This window comes from Chlorocebus sabaeus, chromosome 29 (assembly GCF_047675955.1).
Source record: "Chlorocebus sabaeus isolate Y175 chromosome 29, mChlSab1.0.hap1, whole genome shotgun sequence".
NCBI lineage: Eukaryota > Metazoa > Chordata > Mammalia > Primates > Cercopithecidae > Chlorocebus > Chlorocebus sabaeus.
The window spans coordinates 14573-34620 of NC_132932.1; the positions used below are offsets into that span (position 1 = coordinate 14573).

General features: G+C 47.6%; 1 protein-coding gene across 1 annotated transcript in view; it reads left to right on the forward strand.

Moving 5' to 3' along the window:
- Window positions 1-7556: 7556 nt before the first annotated feature.
- LOC140710637 (uncharacterized) overlaps window positions 7557-20048 on the forward strand; it is a gene marked incomplete at its 5' end in the record, with an annotated part of 54642 nt that continues 42150 nt past the window's right edge. Inside the window, 2 exons of the mRNA XM_073012896.1 lie at window positions 7557-7725; window positions 8010-8487. Of these exons, the coding sequence (XP_072868997.1) occupies window positions 7557-7725; window positions 8010-8487 (647 nt within the window). The remainder of the gene's footprint in view (window positions 7726-8009; window positions 8488-20048) is intronic.

The following is a 20048-nucleotide window of genomic DNA, read 5'->3' on the forward strand; positions in this document are numbered from 1 at the left end:
AGTAAACAACTTTAGGTCCCAAACAACAATTTTCACATACAATATAGTGTACAGGGAAAAACAAAGCCTCGGGACCCCAACTCACAGCCAAAACGGAAAAATATCATTAAGTTGGAAGCTGAATCATGCAAGAAACTGCCTTTCCTTTTGTTCCTAAGCAGATAGCTACAGATAGCTACATCTCCACAGGAAGCTGGTCTATGTTCACCTTATCTTATATAAAGGCTTATGTAGAGGACTGATTTACTGCATGTGAGATGAAGACGTAACTGATCCTTCCCCATCTGCTCTCTTTCTCTTGCAACCTGAGGAAGACCACAGGTTCCCTCTCTCCCCTCCTGCCCACCATTTTCCTCCAGCCCACCCTTCCCCTCCAGCCCACCCTTCCCTCCTGCCCACTCTTTTCCTCCAGCCCAGCCTTCCCCTCCAGCCCAGCCTTCTCCTCCAGCCCACCTGGAAGAGGAAGAGGTCTGCAGCTTACATCAGAATCTCGAAGTTGACACCCAAAAAAGGTAAAAGATCCTGTGGGATGCTGGCATGTACAACTAACGAGATAACGCTCTGGGTGTACATCCTAGCATACAGGAAGAGCATTCTTGTTCATGGCGGTGGTTTCAAATATTTCAGTGGGTTTTCCCTTGAATGCCTCAGTCGGGAGCCACTTCAGTTCAGCGCAGGCAGCAAGGGAGCTTCAAGGACTGGTAGTTATGAATTCAAGCTTATACACAGCAACAGGTCACAGGTCTGTGGAAGATACTTGTCAATCAATATTCAGAGGTAGCATTCCATAACTGAAGCATAGGGCATATCTGACTTCATCTGACAAGGCTAAAATCATGATTGTTTTTCTAACTGGGAAATTTATGTCACTTATTTGCCAATAAACAACCATCTCTCTCTCCCCATTTTCTGACATAACGCTAGTCGTTAGAGAAATGTTCCGATGATGTTCATGAAAGAACAAACAAATGTCTTCCGCTTTAATACCACCTATTTCACACATATGACTCTTGCTGCTTCCATGTGACACTAAAAATATCAGGAGTGCCAGGAAGTCTCTTTAATCATCATTCTCCAATGTGCTCAGGAGATGAAGTCATTCTGTGAAATGGACTTCAGTTGACACCACTGAGAAAATGTCCTAGAGAAAGTAAAACTTGTAGTGGCCTCATACTTTACAGAAATAATCCAACTTCTTTCTTTCATTTCTTTCCAGTTTTTGGACATTAATTTTAATTGGTTCAGGGCAACCTGTTTCTGTATCAAAGTCTTGGGAAGCTTCCATTTGTTTTTAAACTATATTATATTATATTATATTATATTATATTATATTATATTATATTATATTATACTATTTATTTATTTAGAAATAGAGTCGCACTGTGTCACTCAGGCCAAAGTGTAGTGGTATGATCACGGCTCACTGCAGTCTCAACCTCCTAGGCTCGAGCCAATCCTCAGGCCTCCACCACCTGAGTAGCTGGGACTACAGGTGTGCCACCATGTCCTGCTAACGTTTTATTTTTATTTTTTGTAGAGACAGGATCTGGTTATGTGGCCAAAGCTGGTCTCAAACTCCTGGTCTCAAGCAATCCTTGTGTCAGCCTCGTAAAGTGCTGAGATTATAGACATGAGCCATGGCACGCAGCTGATTTATTATTTTATTTTCTCAGAACTCTATGCAACCTGATTCTTAATACATAAGGAAAGAGAAGCCAGTCAAAAGTGGAAGTAGTTGCACACAATGAAAGTGTCATTTGGCACTTAGACAAGAGAGGCGGATTATAAAAATAAAAGATCTACATGTCGCAATTGGCTGTGGGCTTGGATATGGACTCCAGCACTTTTTATTTTTATTTTTTTAGGAGAGAGTGTCTCACTCTCTTACTCAAGCTGGAGTGCAGTGATATAATCATAGCTCACTGTTATTTCAAACTCCTGAGTTCAAATGATCCTCCTGCCTCGACCTCCCAAGTACCTGGGACTACAGATGTGCCATCGCTCCAGGCAATTTTTTTTTTTGAATTTTTGTAGAGACGAGGTCTCCCTGTGTTGCCCAGGCTAGTCTCAAACATGTGACCTCAAGCAATCGTTCCGCCTTGGCCTCTAAAGTGCTGGGGTTATAGGTGTGAGTCACTGTACCCGGCCAAGAAACCAACTCCACCTGTTTTCTATATAAAGTTTAGCATCTAGATACGAAGCAAAATAAGTTTTAAAGATCAAGGAGTCTGAAGGGAAGCTGCTGGGAGGGGAATGGGCTCAAGGCAGCGTTTTCTGGTCTACAGTTTTGCTTATTCTTGGACTTTCCAAAGTCCTGAAAGAAGAAGAAGGAAAGTGAGAAGAGAGGAAGAGGCAGGAGGAAAGGAGGAGTGCTGCGCCTCTGCGGTTGCAGATTAGCCCAAGGCAGCTCAGTGGCTGGGAAGGAAGGGAGGAAACCCCCAAGGCCGAAGGTGGAGTCAGAGTCCTGGGTCCAGCAGAGACTGGAGGGGAGGAGGGTGCCAGGAGCCAAAGACCTTCCTGCTAGCACTGCAACCTCTTAAACTGCTTAGGCTTTTATCTAAATTTGATATGTCCACATTTTGTAGACCTCCAAACCAAGTCACTCAGGGTAACCCAGACAGGAAGAGGAGGATGTTAGGAGAAGGTGCCCCACCTGATGATGCCCTTCTGGCTTTTATCCATTCCTGGGAATGACTCTTTCTCCAACTCGAGGGATGTCCCTATGGGAGAATACAGTGGCGTGGACCAGCAGTGGAGAATTCCAAGTCCAAAAAACGATTGGCATTTTCAAGGAAAGTAAGAAATCATCCTGCATATATGAAATATTGGGAAAAAGGTTGTTACTAATAATTCTCAAGCGACCACTCTGGTGAGACTAGGTTTCTCTGGGGATGTGTGGAGCAGGGTGTATGTACCGAGTGAGCACATCCCACCCTTCAGACTCCTTCAGCTCCTGTCTACTGTAGCAGTCAGAGGGCAACTCCTGTCCTCATCTCCTCTGAGCGACCCACTCACTCATTCACTCACTCATTCATTCACTCATTAACTCATTCACTCACTCACTCATTCACTCATTCACTCCTTCACTCGCTCACTCACTCATTCACTCACCCTTTTACTCACTTGCTCATTCATTTACTCATGCACTCACTCATTCACTGACCCATTCACTCACTCACTCACTCATTCACTCACCCATTCACTCACTCAGTCATTCACTAACTCACCCTTTCACTCACTCATCCATTCACTCATTCACTCACTCATTCACGCACTTATTCACTCACTCACTCATTTCCTCATTCATTCACTCAATCATTCACTCACTCAAATCATTCACTCATTCACTTACTCATTCACCTCTTCACTCATTCATTCACTCATCCTTTACTCACACACTCACTCATTTATTGACTCATTCACTCACTCACTCGTTCATTCACTCACTCACTTCTTCACTTCCTCGTTCACTTGTTCGCTCACTGACTCATTCACTCACTCTTTCCCTCACCCATTCACTCACTCACCCACTCATCTGTTCACTCACTCATTCACCCACTCACCCATTCACTAAGTCACTCATTCATTCACTCACTCACTCATTCATTCACTCACTCACTCATCACTCATTTATTCCCTCGGTCACTCACTCATTCACTCACTTATTCACTTGCTTATTCACTCACTCATTCACTAAGACACTCATTCATTCACTTACTCACTTATTCACTCACCCATTCACTCACTCACTCATTCACTCATTGACTCCCTTGGCAATTCATTCACTCACTCACGGTCACTCATTCAGTCATTTACCCACTCACTCACTCATTTCTCCTTCCCTCATCCACTCACTCACTCATTCACTGACTGACTGACTCACTCACCCATTCACTCATTTACTCACTCATTTACTCCTTCACTCACTCACTCACTCCCTCTTTCATTCATTCATTCAGCAGCACCCATGACAGGTTCACTCTGTCCTGGGCTCTGCTGTTGCCCTGGGACTGCAGCAGGGAATAGTCAAAGATCTCTGAATCCACGGCATTCAGGGTTCAGCCAGGGGACCTTTCGAGAAGCCCAGCAGATAGGTGAAACACCCCATGTGTGACACTGACAAGGATGTTTTAAGAGCAGCAGGGAGAGAACAGGAGTGTGCATGGAGCCCAAAATTTCTAAGAGGGTGATCTGGGGAGGCCTCACCATGCAGGAGACCTTGCAGGACAGACCTGTGGAAAGTGGGCAGAGTCGGTAGGGAGAGGAGGGCCTGGTTTGAGGAAAAAGCAGAATGGGTCTGAGGTTGTCGGGTGCCTGCATGGGCCTCTGGGCAGCACCAGGATCTGAAGGGACCAGAGGACAGGCCAGTGTGGCTTGTGTGGTGTCTGTGACACCGAGTCAGCAGAGAAGATGCCTGAATTACATCCTGATAGGTGCACCCTGACTTTGAAGCTGAGGACACCCGAGACATGGAGGTGGGGTGGAGGTTGGGGCAGAGCAGGGGATGAGGAGGGAGCCTGTTCCGGTCCAGGTCAAAGGTGGTGGCCTGGCCCCAGTGGCTCCAGATGCAATGAAGAGCCAATAGGGACTTTCCTGAGGGACTTAGATGCCAGGGTGGAGGAGCACTGCAAGGCTTCAGCCTGAGCCCGTGGGAGGATGGAGTCACCAGGAGCTGAGGTGAGGAAGACTGAGCGGTGGGGGGTTGTGTGGGGGGTGCAGAGGCCTGAGCTCAGTTTGGCCCCTGCAGATTTGAGATGCCCACTCCATGCACAGGCTGAGACAGCAGAGAAGGGGAAGAGGCTGCAGCTCAGGTAGCCCTGGAATGTGCAGCTCCACATGCTGGGGCACTGGGTCATGGTGTCCTCATGGCTGGGAGCTGCTTCCCTCCTGGGATGCCAGAACTCCTTTAGGGCACATCGGCAACTCCTGCGCTCAACACTGAGGGGAAGTGGGAAGGGCAGCTGTCCCTATGCATGTTCTCCTTCACCTTGTCCTAGGCAGGTCCCAGGCAGCACCTCCCCTCCCAAGTGGCTCCCCTTGTCCGCTGCCCCTAGTGTTCACAGCCAGACCCTAGAAGAGGGCTGGACTCAGTGGCTCACTTCTGATGAATAGAACCAGGCAAAAGAGATGGCGGTCTCTCCTGAGATTGGATTGGGAGGAGCTGAGGTTCTGTCCACTGGAACTCTCCCCCTGGCTCTTGGTAGGTGCTAGTTCTGGCAAAGCCAGTCACGCACCCAGGGCAGAGGGCAACCTGAAGCTGATGCCACAGAGAGACTGGGGCCTTCAGTCCAACAGCCTGCAAGCAACAGAATCCTGCCAGCAACACAGAAGTGAGCATGGAAGCAGCTCCTCCCCTGATGAGCCTGAGCCTTCAGAAGACACAGCAGCCCTAGGCAGAGAGCTGCTGCAGCCCTGGAGAGCCCCTGGGGCAGAGGGCCCAGTGAAGCCTGCCTGAACTCCTGGCCCAAGGAGTAATCATTCCTGGGGTATAAGTGTGTGCTGGTGTGGGCCTTTGGAGTAATCTGTCAAGGGACAATAAAGAACATACACACACCTCAGGTCCTACTGGGTGGAAGCTGTATGGTCAGCACGGCATGTAATATCTTCCTCTTGAATTAGAAGATTCATTGCTAAGGCCAAAGTTAAAAAAAACAAAAACAAAAAAACCTCTAGTTGTAGCAACATTGACATACATGACTTTCAAAAAAAAAAAGCCATAGCTATTCTTTTCCATCTTTGCTACAGGTATATATTAATATATGTTAATTCCCTGACTGACTGAGCAATGGGCCAAACTCATAAGAACAGATGTGTGAGGACCGTCAGTGACCACCATGACCCCAGTCCCAGCCCTTATACACAGACAGACTTTTGAACATAATCCGTAACCTTGGGGGTCTTGACACTCTAAATTTTATTGTTTTTCATTAACTATTTCTATTCCCTAAACAATACCTGTTCATCGCAGAGAAAAATGGCATTGCCTATACTAAGCAAAAGAAAGGAAATAAAATGCTCAGAAACATTTACATATGTATGCAGACTCACACACACACACACACACACACGCACGCATGCACAGGCTCGCACTGTGTCTAGGCCTGCCTTTTCACTTATTTGTATGTCCTGAACATATTTCCATGTCAGTAGACACATATCTTTGTAGTGGTAACAGCAACTAAATATTATTGCAGCGCATATTTTTACCATCATTTATTTAACTCATCATATTTGAACTGTTAGGTTATATCTATCATTTTCTGTATTACAGACAATTTGATGACAAATGACCAATCCCCTAATGTTCAATATAAAAATATCAATTGCATAAGGAGATAACGGGTATTTGGCTAAAATAAAATTCAGTGTGGCCCACCTTCTCCACATGTAACATGTTCTAAAAAGGCATGAATAATTATATTAGCCCTTCTATTCTCCAGCACAGATCCTGAGCCCAGCTGTGGGTACAGGTGCTTAGAGCCTCAGTCTGCTCTTCTGCCCACCAGAAGGCAAAGGCCACTCAACTGCCACCTTAAGACAGCCAGGATTCTCCTCTCCCTTTTATTTAATAGAATAATGCTCAGGTTCACTGCATGAGAGCAGCGCTCTCTGACTTTGCATTCATCAGGACAACCAAGGTGGTTTGTTTAAAAATACACATTTCCTGGCTGAGTTCCCAGAAACTGGACTTCAGTGGTTTAATGGGGGTGTGCATAGGACAGGTGATTCAGAGGACCACAAGGGGTTAGGAATTTCGCCGTTAATTCTGGCCAAGGGAGCAATTAGACTATCCAGCACTATCCGCAGCATATTTTTTTTTTCCTCTTTTGCAATGAATATTTGATGCTCAGCGGGATGAGGCCCAGGATGAGGCACACATCCAAGAAAAATCCATGCCTCTCCATCTTTTCCCCAGGATTGCCCTTTGGTGAGACTCTCCTTTGCGATTGCTTCACTTTCCCGGGTTCATAGAACAAACCTCTTCTTAGTCTCTTTTGTTGTTTCCTATCTGTTCAACAAACACCCACTGCGCAGGACCATCCTCCGGAAAGCCCTCGAGTGGGGCCGTTTGGGAGCCCTTCTTCGTGGGGTGAGCACTGAAGGAACCGGGATCCCATAAACCCGTGCTTTTGTGGGGGCTGCTCCCTCTCCCATCGCAGGTAACTGGCACCAGGCTGTTAAGCTGTGGATGGGCAACTGGCACAGTGCTTTGGATGTGCGTATTTCAGCACGTGGAGTTGGTCAGTGAAGTCAGCCGAGGTCAGCACAGTGTACGTAGGGAGGAAGGGTCGTCCCGCCTCCGCGCCAGGTCAGTCCCGTTGCGCCTCCTCCTGTCCCACTCTGACTTTCGCGCGCCCAGGCGTCTCTGAGGGTAGCGCCCCGACACTCTCCCCCACCCCAAGGATTCTTCTCCCCACGGGACGGGCTGGGGGCCCAGGAGCGCCACAGACCCCGTGGACCCGGGAAATCGCAGCTTCGTCATAGCTAAGCTCGCCGCGCTCAGCTTTTCCCACCACCTGGAGGATCCACTCTCCGGGCGTCCTTCCCGACCTCAGGCTGCAGAGAAAACTTGGGGGCGGGGATCGAGGAAGCCTCGCGCAGAGGCTCCTAGCGCAGCCCCAGGAGGAATCCTGCCGCCAGCAAGAAGCTGTGCGCACGGCCGGGCTCGGTGCTGACAACAGCCGGATCTACCGGGCCTACCGCGAGCCTCCGCGTCCAGGTGGGGTCTCCGCGCCCCAATTCCACCCCGCCCCGCCATCGGCGCTCCCCGCAAGTGCGGGGTTTCCACCGGCCCCTGCGTTCGCGCCCACTCACGGTCTCCCTTGCCCCCCCACCCGGAGATGCTCCCGGCGTTCTATTCCGCCCTGCCTTGGCCCGCCCAGCGAACGATGTGACCCCGCCCCCCTGCGGTCTCCCCTCCCCCGGTCGCTGCCCCTGCCCCCACCTGTGGCGCTCCGGGCATCTCTAAAGGCCCCAACCAGAGTCTTCCAACCCACCCGCGAGGCTAGCGCACCAGCAACGCGGCCCCACCCGCAGGGACCCCGCCCACTTGTGGTGCTACCCCCGCCTCCGCGACTTCACCCACCGCTGGCGCGGCAGCCACCTACGACGACCCCCGCGTAGGTCCTCCTGCCCACACCCGCCCCCGGCCAGCCCCTGCCCCTTTCTCTGCCCCTTTCCCTGCCCCTGCCCCTAGCCGCCCCCCCACCCCCGCAGCCCCTCCTGTGCGCTTGGGCCCCGCCCGTCAAGGCCCTTTGGCGCTAGGGCCGGGCGGGGGCGCGGGCGGGGCAGCGTTTCCGAGTCGGGCGCGCGCCCGCAGCGTCTCCATTTCCTGCTGCGCAACCGGACTAGCTACTGCCCTCGGCCTCCTCGCCTTGGACGCGGACGACTCCCGGGCCCCCAAGGGCTCCTTGCGGAAGTTCCTGGAGCACCTCTCCGGGTCCGGCAAGGCCATCGGCGTGCTGACCAGCGGGGGACATGCTCAAGGTGCGCGCCCCGCTCCGGGCGGCGAGGGAGGGACGGACGGAGAAGGAGAGAAGAGGGAGAAGGGGAGAACAGGGCGAAGGGGATGGGGGAACGGGGCAGAAGAGGGGGAAGCGATGGGAGGACCCGGGGAAAGGTGGGGAAGCGATGGGAAGAACTGGGGAGAAGCCCGTGCCCGGGAGCGGCAGGGGTACCTGCGGGGCGGCGGGAGCCGGCAAGGCAACCCCGGGGTCCTTGCCGGGTGGGGCGGAGGAGGAAGGGACATGGCGGTAGGAACCTCCATCCGGAAAATAGTGAGCTTTCCACCCTCTCCGGTTTATGTTTTAAATTGAGCCTGGTAGAGGGGGTCGCCTGGAGCACCTTCCGGGGTCGTTCTGCCTCTGAGCTATAGGATGGGGCCGGGCTTCCCCTCCGAATCCTGGGTACAGCGCGATCACTTCTTAAGTTGCCCCCGCCCCCCAACTCCGCCCCACGCCACCCCCCAGCATGTCGAGGAAGAAACGGCCGGATGCCCGCGGGCCTCCTGTCGCCTCGGGCCCCGCGCGGCGTGGGCAGGGTCCCGGCTGCTGCAAAGCAGGAAATGGCCGGGGTGCTCTGGGTTCCCGCCTAGCGTCTCCGAGGCGGTCCGGCAGCCCCTCGCGTTTCCGCTGGAAGATTTTAAAAAAGGGTTTCCTGCGCTCGCATGTGCTGTCGCCTTCCGGTTCGTGACAAAACCGAAAACTAAAATGGGTCCCAGGCCCTCCCCGCCAGCCTCCGCGGACGGGAAGGACCAGGAAGCGGGGACTCTGGGACGTCAGCGGCGCTGCAGCGCGGGCTCTGGGCTTCCCCTGTCCTGTAATGTGGAAAGGGCTCTCCAGTGGGGGCCGAGCCTGGGCCCACGACGCGGGCGCGCCGGGAGGACATTTAACATTGAAGAGCGGGAGGTGGTGGAGACTCGCTCCCCAGGCCCCGGGTGCACGTAAGGGCACCGGTGCCCGGGTTCAGGAGGGTGAGGCCTTCTTGGCCAGGTAGCCTTGTTAAATCTATCTGAAAATCACAGATAACTAAGTATCAAGTCGTCACAGATCATTTTAGTATCCTGAATGAGATGGCTACGGAAAACATGAAAACATCGTTACTGGTTACATGCATGATGCATCCAAAACATTGTTACCTGCACAGTGGCAGCACTGATATTTGTGGGCTTTTGAACGTGTGGACTGGAGTGTTAAGAGCCCCTCAGAGTTATGACAGTAGTTTGATTTGAATGTTCTTTTCTTGGCGAATAAATGCTGTACATTGAATTTACCCAGGAAACTAGGAAGGTGAACCCACACGAAGGACACAGGCCTGTGGGCTGCTCCAGGCGCCCTTAGGGCGTTGCAGGGCCTGAGCCATGCACTTCCTGCTCAGCCTCCTGAGAGCCCTGACGGCGTCTCTGTTCTGCCTCACACTGGACCCGCTAGTTTCATATTCTTGTTATGGTTCCGAGGCTACAAGCGGTTGGATTCTGTGAGACACTCTCTGTCTTCCTCCTCTGGCTGCTTTCAAATGGGTCGTCTTTTTTTATAACTGATTTTTAAAGCAGTGATTGCTGGGGTGAGTTGTAGTGCTGTCCTGAACTGGGTTTTGATGCTGTGCACATCAGCTGAGTCACCAGCCCAGGGCCCTGTCAGTCCCATTATTAAGCTCTTTTCTTGCTCTTCTCATCATTTCTCAGACGCCTTAAAAAAAAAGCAAACTCCTGCTTGCCGTCACTGGCTGAGTTTGGCAAATGGGTGTTTACCCTGGAAAGAGGGGCATTTTGTCCTCTGGAACATCTAAGGCGCCCTTTGGTGAGGTGGTCTGTATCTGACCACTCTATCCCGTGGGCGTCCTTCCTGCTTCCACCTTCCCTTTCTGAACGCCTCCGCCTCCAGGGCTTTAATTTTCCTTCTGTGTGTGTGCCACGCAGAGGTTATGACTGTTGTGCCACTGCCCTGTTTTTTCTCTTTCTTTCTTTCTTTCTTTCTTTCTTTTTTTTTTTTTTTGCTGAGGGCCCAAAACTTGCTGCATCTCAAAAGAAGCAATTGCATCCATTTGTTCGCGATGAGCATAAACTGCTCTTTAAGGGAGACTAATTGGTAAACCCTGCTGCTGTGGGTAGACAGACAGAGGTGGCCATGGAAGGAAGGCTCTGCCTCTTGGAAGCCTGCACAACCGTCCTGCTTTCTTTCTTCAGTATCCGCGGGGGGTGGGGGGTGGTTAATTTTAATAAGCCCTGGAAACCAACAAAGCAGGAAAGTGCTAAGACATTGAGGTGTGAGATTTAAAATTACAACCAGCAGCCTCTCATTCTTCCTTCACTGAGGAAGGAAGGAACCAGTTACCTCTTCGTTTTGGGGCTGCAGGGTATGTTTGGCAGCGACACTGGCCCTTTGTGCTGTGTGACTCATGAATTGAGATAGTTCTTTGCTAAGTGTTTTGTGCAGTAGGTATGAAATGGAGAAAGAGGGAGCACTGTCCAGGGTGGAGAGGCGTGGAGAGACGCTGTGATACATAGCGAGTCCTTTTCTTCTGGGCTCCTGGTTTTCAATCTTTTTCTTTTTTTTTTTTCTAACAGCTTGAAAGATGGTTTTTGTGTCTTAATTAAAAGATTGAAGACTGTGGGTCAGACCCAAACTAATTCCATTGGCATCAAAGAGAAGGATTCTTTACATATTTATCTATAGGCATAATTGATTTTTTTATTTTTTGCTGAATTATCTGGTTAGTCAAATCATACATTAGAGAAGTAATATTAAAAATTAAAAATTAAAAAATGTATCTGTAAACATATCCCCCTTCCATTCCAGTCTTTGTCTCTGTGTAATTTTAGAACCTTGGGCCATGATGTACATAGAGTTTATATTCTTTTAATATCTTGCTACTTCATTATTTTCATGTTTAATCTTTGGGTTGATGTATCACAGGTCACTTGACTGTTTCTTACAGGTGTTTGGTTTAATTTTTTTTTTTCCCTTAACACTAATGTAAATTTCAGTGTTTGGATGGTAGTTTTAGCAGAATTTAAGGCAGAGTCTCAGTTAGGGTGATGGATCGATTTATAGTCCCTAGTTTGAGGAGGAAGGTGGCAATATGCCCTTTCTTCTAAAATTGATATGTTAAATCACAATGGACATTTACTTGATTTTGAGCACTTGGGACTCCCCTGGGGTTCACTGGTATTGCAAGGTCAGGGCTGGGGATCTTCTGCTGGAGAGGCCCCCAGCGTGCCCAGCGCAGGGTCCTGAGTGCGTTGCTGCAGGACAGAAGCTCTGGGCTTTGCCCTCCAGCGGCCGTCGCTCTGGGAAGAGCTGGCTGCTCCAGGAATGAGGCCTATGCTCTGAAGCTTACAGTCAGCAGACCAGCAAAGGTCAGCACAGATGACCTTATATGAATCATTCATTTAACAGGCATTCATGGAATACACATTCCATGCAGCTGGAACTTAGAGTGGAAGGCCATCAGTTCACTGTTGTCTCAGCAGAACTTTGTCCCTGGGTCCCTGTTGAACTTAGAGTGGAAGGCCATCTGCTCACTGTTGTCTGAGCAGAGCTTGGTCCCTGGGTCCCTGTTGAACTTTGAGTGGAAGGCCATCAACTCACTGTTGTCTGAGCAGAGCTTGGTCCCTGGGTCCCTGTTGAACTTAGAGTGGAAGGCCATCAGCTCACTGTTGTCTGAGCAGAGCTTGGTCTCTGGCTCCCTGTTGTAGCCTCCGCTCCTAGGAGGTGCACGGTGAGTGTTGGGGGACCCTCCACAGGCACAATTGCTGAACAAGGACCCCTCCCAAGGGTGTCAGCCCTAGGCCCTGAGCTCTGAAGAGGAGGAAGGCATTCCTAGGGCCGACTTCCCTTCTGGATACTGAGCTCTGCCCAGAAAGAAACTCTTCCACATTCACTGCAGTGAAGTTCATACTTTAGAGACTGGGGCCTGCATTCCCCAGAATTTCATGGCCACAGGTGGTGGCCACACCATGCGACTGGTGTCTATGTTCCCTGGAATTTCCGTGGCCATAGACGGTGGCTGTACCATGTGACTGGGGTCTGCATTCCCTGGAATTTCCGTGACTGCCGGTGGTGGCTGCACCATGCGACTGGAGTCTGTGTTCCCCAGGATTTCTGTGACCACAGATGGTAGCTGCGCCATGCGACTGGAGTCTGTGTTCCCCAGGATTTCTGTGATCACAGGTGGTAGCTGTACCATGTGACTGAGGGTCTGCGTTCCCCTGAATTTCCGTGGCCATAGGTGGTGGCTGTACCATGGGAATGAGGGTCTCTGTTCCCTGGAATTTCCATGGCCATAGGTGGTGGCTGTACCATGCGACTGGGGTCTGCGTTCTCCAGAATTTCTGTGGCTGCAGGCTGTGGCTGCACCATGCGACTGGGGTATGCATTCCTTGGAATTTCCATGGCCATATATGGTGGCTGTACCATGTGACTGAGGGTCTGCATTCCTTGGAATTTCCATGGCCATAGATAGTGGCTGTACCATGTGTCTGAGGGTCTGCGTTCTCTGGAATTTCTGTGGCTGCAGATAGTGGCTGTACCATGTGACTGAGGGTCTACATTCCTGGAATTTCTGTGGTCGCACATGGTGGCTGTACCATGCAACTGGGGTCTACATTCCCTGGAATTTCCTTGGCCACAGGCGGTGGCTGCACCATGCATCAGGTCCTCTGTCTCAGGAGTTGGTGCCATTGTCTCTGTTACTCCCTCGCCTGACACAGAGAGGCAGTTCCTGACTTTATCACTCCCAGGAAACACACAGGCATCTGTTTTGGATCCTTGTTTTCTTTCCCCATCACTTTTCTCATCAAAGGGAAATTCACATCCTCTAAAGCTGAAAATGGTGTGGGGCCCCCTGGTGGTCTTTCCAAGGCATTATCAGCAGGTAAATTAGATCATGTGGGCCAGTGTACCTGAAGTGAAAACAGAAAGGTAAGTCGTGTCACTAAACTTTGCTGGGAGATTCAGGGTCTTTTTCAGTGGCAGAATCATCCAAAGTAAGTTGTTTTTTCACTGCAGATCTAGATGGTTGGCTGTGTCGGGATTAAACTTAGCCAGTGTCGACAGAGTGTTGCTTAATCCTCACGGAAGGGTGTCAAGTACATTGAAGAATAGCTGCCGAGTCTGCTATTGTCGGGAGAGGGGCAGGTACGTCTCTCGCTTAGCCCAGTGCTGCAGGAGGCCAGGCTCACGTCAGGCTGTGCGTGTGAGTGGGTTGGATTTTTAGCACTCTGGGACGGTAAAGCACAAACATCTATTTTTAACTTGTGGGTGACCTTCTTCTGTGCTGCTTGAGTCTCTGTGGGCCTTTCTCTGTTTCCTTCCTGAGGAGTCTGTGCCAGGGTCCCAAGCGTTCTCTGGGCTGCACCTCCGCACCTGCCCAGTGAGGAGCCTCCTCCTGGTGGCTGTGGGACTGGGCTGGGCCCACACTGTCAGCATCATCTGGGGTAAGCAAGCCCGCCCTTCCACACCTCAGTGTCCCCAGCTGTTGAACAGGGCTAATCAACTGACCGTCAGGATTAATGGGGATCAGATGCGCTCATCTCATAGCCCTGTTGGTAAATAGCCACTTCCACTCTGTCCTCCAATGTGCTACTCTAGACTTTTTCTTTACCTCCATTTAGCCAGGTGATTCGAGGTGACAGTGACTATCAAGAGGGATGTACAGAGGAAATCAGTGGAAGAGAGCTCGAGGAGCAGACATGGGTGCAGGGAGCACAGTGCGTGAAGCACGGATGCAGGGAGCATAGGCATGGGGAGCACAGATAGGTGTAGGGAGCATGGGCATGGAGAGGACGGGTGCGGGGAGAACGGGTGTGGGGAGCACGGATGCCCGGTGCACAGGTGTGGGGAGCACGGGCGTGTGACGCATGGGTGTGGGGAGCATGGGTGCTGGGAGCACAGGTCATGGAGAGCATATGTGTACTTGCTCTGCTCTGACAGATGCTGCCGAGCATGTACTCTGTGCTCAGATGGGTCAGAGCCTCAGTGCCTCTTTTTAAAAAAAAAAAAAAAATTCTTTTTTTAAAGATAGTACTTCTGTCTTCCTGGTGGCCCCTTTTAGTCGATACTATTTTAAGCCTGCTTTTCCAGAGAAAAGCTAGGAAGGATGGCCTATATAGGTTCCAGTCTGGGCATATCTGGAAGAATGGGTCTCTTTTAGGTTTGAGTCTGGCGTACCTGGGGACATCTTTGAACCTCCACTCAGAGTCCCAGAACCACGTGTAGAGGCTCCCCAAATGTCTGCTTGGACTTTCCCCTCTGCTCGGGGATGATGAAGAGCAGAACCTCACCCTGCCACGACCTCTGGGGTCCTCCTTCCTGGAGGGCAGTGCCTTGGTGACCAGCGTGTGTAGGAGTCTGAGCTGGCACCTTCGGGCTATGCTGTGCAGCGGGGGCTCATGCCATGGGGCATTCTTGTGTTCTGCACCGGGACTGGTGATGTTGGGTATCCTCATGCACTGTGGACCACATGGGGTGCACATGAGCCAGACAGCTCCCGGAATTCGGAGCCTGGCTCTGTCTCAGGCCACCCACCTGTCTGTGGCACTTCTGAGGGATTGTGGGGACCGTATGAGTCTGTGTCCCCACCCTCACTGGCTGGACACCTGTGCCAGGCTGGAGCTTTATGTTTCACCATCCCCTGTTCCGAGTTGTGTGAATATTTATTTTCATTACCTACTCTCATGAGCTTTCCTTTTTAAAAAAAAAAAAAAATCGGAGACAGACTTTGAAGTCCCCTGGCCCCACCGTTCGTGGACCTAATGGTATTGCAGAAATTATGACTTCAATTATGTATAATAACTGGGGCTACTTTAAAAGTCATGTAAAGGAACAAGGTGGAGTAGCCATTTCAAGCTGTACATCATGCTGGATTCTTAAGTGAACATTATCAGGCTTTCAACACATTTTCTCTTTTTATTTACTTTGGAGAATATAATGGATGCTCAGAAGCTGTTGGAATTTAGTAAGAGGAAGTTATCCTTAAGAAGCTATTTAAGCAAGGGGACAGTTGGAGTAAACGTAAATTATGAACACACACCTATTCCAAACCAGAGAAATAAAAGCATCAACTGTACTGGGGTTGAAACTTGAGTGCTAGTGTGTCTTTCCTGCCCACAGTGACTCTGACAGTGCTGTGGGCAGGAAATTCTGGAAAGAAGACTTGGTGCCAGTGGTAATTTTTGTGACGATTCATTTGCTTTCAGCTCAAGTGACTATAGTCTTACTTGCAAATGGCTAGGTCTCCATCAATGGGCCACAACACTGACATAGGACAAATGAGAAATGACCCTTGGGTTTTTAACAATTATTATTTTTAATGGACACATTGTAGTACATATCCGTGGGATACAGTGTGATATTTCAATACATATTTTTCGTGTGTAATTAGCAACTCAGGGTAATTAGCATGTCCGTCATCTCAAACATTTGTAATTTCTTAATGCTGGGAATATTTTAAAATCCTCTCTTCTAGCTGCTTGAAAATATACAATAAATTGTAAACTATAGTCACCCTACAAGGCTATAGCACACTAACCCTTATTTTTACTATCTAGATGTAATTTTGTATTCATTAGCCAACCTCTCCCTTTCTGCCTTCCCGTCGCCCTTTCCTGTCTCTAGAAGCCACTGTTCTACCTTCAGAGGGTAGAATATCGTTTTCCTCATAGAGATCTTTAACCTTCTTGATTAGATTTCTTCTGAGGTATTTTTATTTTTATTTTATATTTTTGTAGTTAAATGGGATTGCTTTCTTGATTTCTTTTTTCACTGGCTCGTTGTTGGTCTATAGAAATGCTACTGATTTTTATATGTTGATTTTGTATTCTGTAACTTTACTGAATTTGTTTATCAGTTCAAAGAGATTTTTGCTGGAGTCTTTTTTTTTTTAAATATATAAGAGCACATTGTCTGAAAACAGACAATTAGAGTGCCTCCTTTCCACTTTGGGTGCCCTTGATTTCTTTCTCTTGCCTGACTGCTCTTGACTAGGACATTCAGTGCTGTGTTGAATAGGAGTGGCACAAGTGGGCGTCCTTGTCTTTTACAGATCTCAGAGAAAAAGCTCTTAGTGTTTCCCCATTCCCCATTATGTTAGCTGTGGGTTTGTCACATATGGCCTTTATTGTGTTGAGGTATGTTTCCTTCAGTGCCTCGTTTGTTGAGACTTTCTATCAGGAAGCAGCGTTGAATTCTATCAAATGCTTTTTCTGTATCTATCGAAATGATATTATGGTTTTTGTCCTTAATTCTGTTGATGTGATGTAGCATGATTATTGATTTGTGTTTGTTGAGCAATCCTTGCATCCTGGGATAAATCCCACTTGATCATGGTGTATAATCTTTTTGATTTGCTGTTGGATTCAGTTTGTTAGTATTTTGTTGAGGATTTTTGCATCTGTGTTCATCAGGGATATTGACCTATAGTTTTCTCTTTTTATTGTGTCCTTGTCTTATTTTGGTATCAGGGTAATGCTGGTCTTGAAGAATGAACTTAGCAGAATTCCTTCCTCTTCATTACTTTTGGAATAGTTTGAGAAGAATTGAAATAAAAATGTGTAGAATTCAGCTGTGAAGTCACCTAGTTCTGGGGTTTTCTTTGTTGGGAGACTTTTTATTATTACTTAGTCATACATGTTACTCATTATTGGTCTCTTCAGGATTTCCGTTTCTTCTTGGTTCCATCTTGGTAGGTTGTACGTGTCCGGGAATTTATCCATTTCTTCTAGATTTTCCAATCTGTTGACATACAGTTGTTCAAAATAGTCTGTAATGATCCCTTGTATTTCTGCGGTATCAACTATCATTCTCCTTTTCTGTTTCTAATTTTATTTCTTTGGGATTTCTTTTTGTTTGCTTAGTGTAGCTAATGGTTTGTCTATTTTATTTATCTTTTCAAAAAACCAACATTTTTTTCTTCATTTTTATATTTGTTAGTTTCAAGTTTATTTAGTTCCTCTTTGATCTTTGTTATTTCTTCTACCACTTTTGGATTTGATTTGTTCTTGCTCTTCTAGCTCATTGCAGTTCCTTGTTAGGTTGTTTATTTTAAATCTGTTTTTTAAATGTAGGAGTTCATTGTTATAAACTTTCCTCTTAATATTGCTTTCGCTGTATACCATAAACTTTGATATGTTGTGTTTCTGTTTTCATTTATTTCAAGAAATTTTTAAATTTCCTTCTTCATTTCTTCATTGACCCATTGGCTATTCAAGGGTATATTGTTTAATTTCTATGTATTTATACAGTTTTGAAAGTTCTCCTTGTTGTTGATTTTTTTTTAAAATTAAACTTTGTGTTCTAGGGTACATGTGCACAATGTGCAGGTTTATTACATATGTATTCACGTGCCAAGTTGGTATGCTGCACCCATTAACTCATCATTTACGTTAGGTATATCTCCTAATGCTATCCCTCCCTCCTCGCGCCTCCTCCCTCCCCACAACAGGCCCCGGTGTGTGATGTTTCCTTTCCTGTGTCCAAGTGATCTCACTGTTCATTTCCCACCTATGAGTGAGAACTTGTGGTGTTTAGTTTTCTGTCCTTGCGATAGTTTGCTGAGAATGATGGTTTCCAGCTGCATCCATGTCCCTACAAAGGACGTGAACTCATCCTTTTTTATGGCTGCATAGTATACCATGGTGTATATGTGCCACATTTTCTTAATCCAGTCTGTCATTGATGGACATTTGGGTTAGTTCCAAGTCTTTGCTGTTGTGAATAGTGCCGCAATAAACATACGTGTGCATGTGTCTTTATAGCAGCATGATTTATAATCTTTTGGGTATATCCCCAGTATTGGGATGGCTGAGTCAAATGGTATTTCTAGTACTAGATCCTTGAGGAATGACCACACTGTCTTCCACAATGGTTGAACTAGTTTACAGTCCCACCAATAGTGTAAAAGTGTTCCTATTTCTCCACATCCTCTCCAGCACTTGTTTCCTGACTTTTTAATGATCGCCATTCTAACTGGTGTGAGATGGTATCTCATTGTGGTTTTGATTTGCATTTCTCTGATGGCGAGTGATTATTGTAGCAGGACTAGCCGCAGACAAAACATGATGGAAGGCTACATGCATCAGCTAACAGAACAAAACGTTTTACAGTGCTTTCTCAAACAATGTCTGGAATTTACAGATAACACTAGTAGTTTTGGTCAGGGGTTAATATTATTATTATTATTTTAACCACCAGGGCCAGGTGGTGGTGCCAAGGTCATCTAGCTATTTATCTTACTTCTGTTTCCTTCCAACTTTTTGTTTTCTCCCCCTTCTCCTGTCTTATAAACTAGGGAAAAAGGGAGATGGGGAAAAGCTGGGAAAGACAGCAGGAGAAGTGGTGGTCTCCTTCTATATTATGAGCATTTTTTCATGTCTCTTTGCATAAATGTCTTCTTTTGAGAAGTGTCTGTTCCTTGTTGTTGATTTATAGCTTTATTCTGTTAGAGTCTGAGAATATCCTAGATGTTATTTCAATTTTAGAAAAAATGTATTGAGAATTCTTTTGTAGCCTAGCATGTGGTGGATTCTAGAGAATGTTTCATGTGCTGAGGAGAAGAATGTGCATTTTGTATCTGTTGGATGAAATGTTCTGTAAATGTCTGTTAGGTTCCTTTGGTCTACACTGGACTTTAAATTTGATGTTTTGTTGTTATTTTTTGTCTAGATGACCTCCAGTGCTGACAGTGGGATTTTGAAGCTCCTACTATTGTTGTGTTGGTATCTCCCTGTCTCTCTCTGTCTCTCTCTCTATATATATATACACACACACACATATATATGTGTGTATGTATATATATATATGTATATATAAATTTATTTGAGACAGAGTTTTGCTGTTGTTGCCTAGGCTGGAGTGCAGAGGTGCAATCTCAACTCATTGCAAACTCCACCTCCTGAGTTCAAGTGATTCTCCTGCCTCAGCCTCCCAAGTAGCTGGGATTACAGGCATATGCCACCATGCTGGGCTAATTTTTTGTATTAGTAGAGACAGGGTTTCACCATGTTGGCCAGGCTGGTCTTAAACTCCTGACCTCAGGTGATCCACCTGCCCCCACATCCCTCCCAAAATGCTGGGATTATAGGCGTGAGGCGCCACGCCCGACCTCTCTCTCTATTTAGATCTACTAATATTTGCTTTATATATCTGAGTGCTTTGTTGTTGGGTGCACATATACTCGTAATTGTTATATCCTTTTGCTATTTTGATCTCTTTATTATATAATTACCTTTTTGTCTCCTTTTTACAGTTTTTGACTTAAATTGTGATTGATCTGAAATAAATATGGCTACTCTTGCTCACTTTTAATTTCCATTAATGTGGAATGTGTTTTTCCATCCCTTCACGTTTAGTCTATGTGTGTCTTTGCAGCTGAACTGAGTTTTTTGTAGGCAGCATATAGTCGGTTTTTCTTCTTTTAAATTCATTCAACCCGTCTGTATCTTTTAATTGGGAATCTTGGGATTATTTTGCTATTGATATCACAGTCCAGACATTAAGATTTTCTCACTTAAGTTGCTTGTACACAAATTAATATGAAGAGGAAGTAGAGTT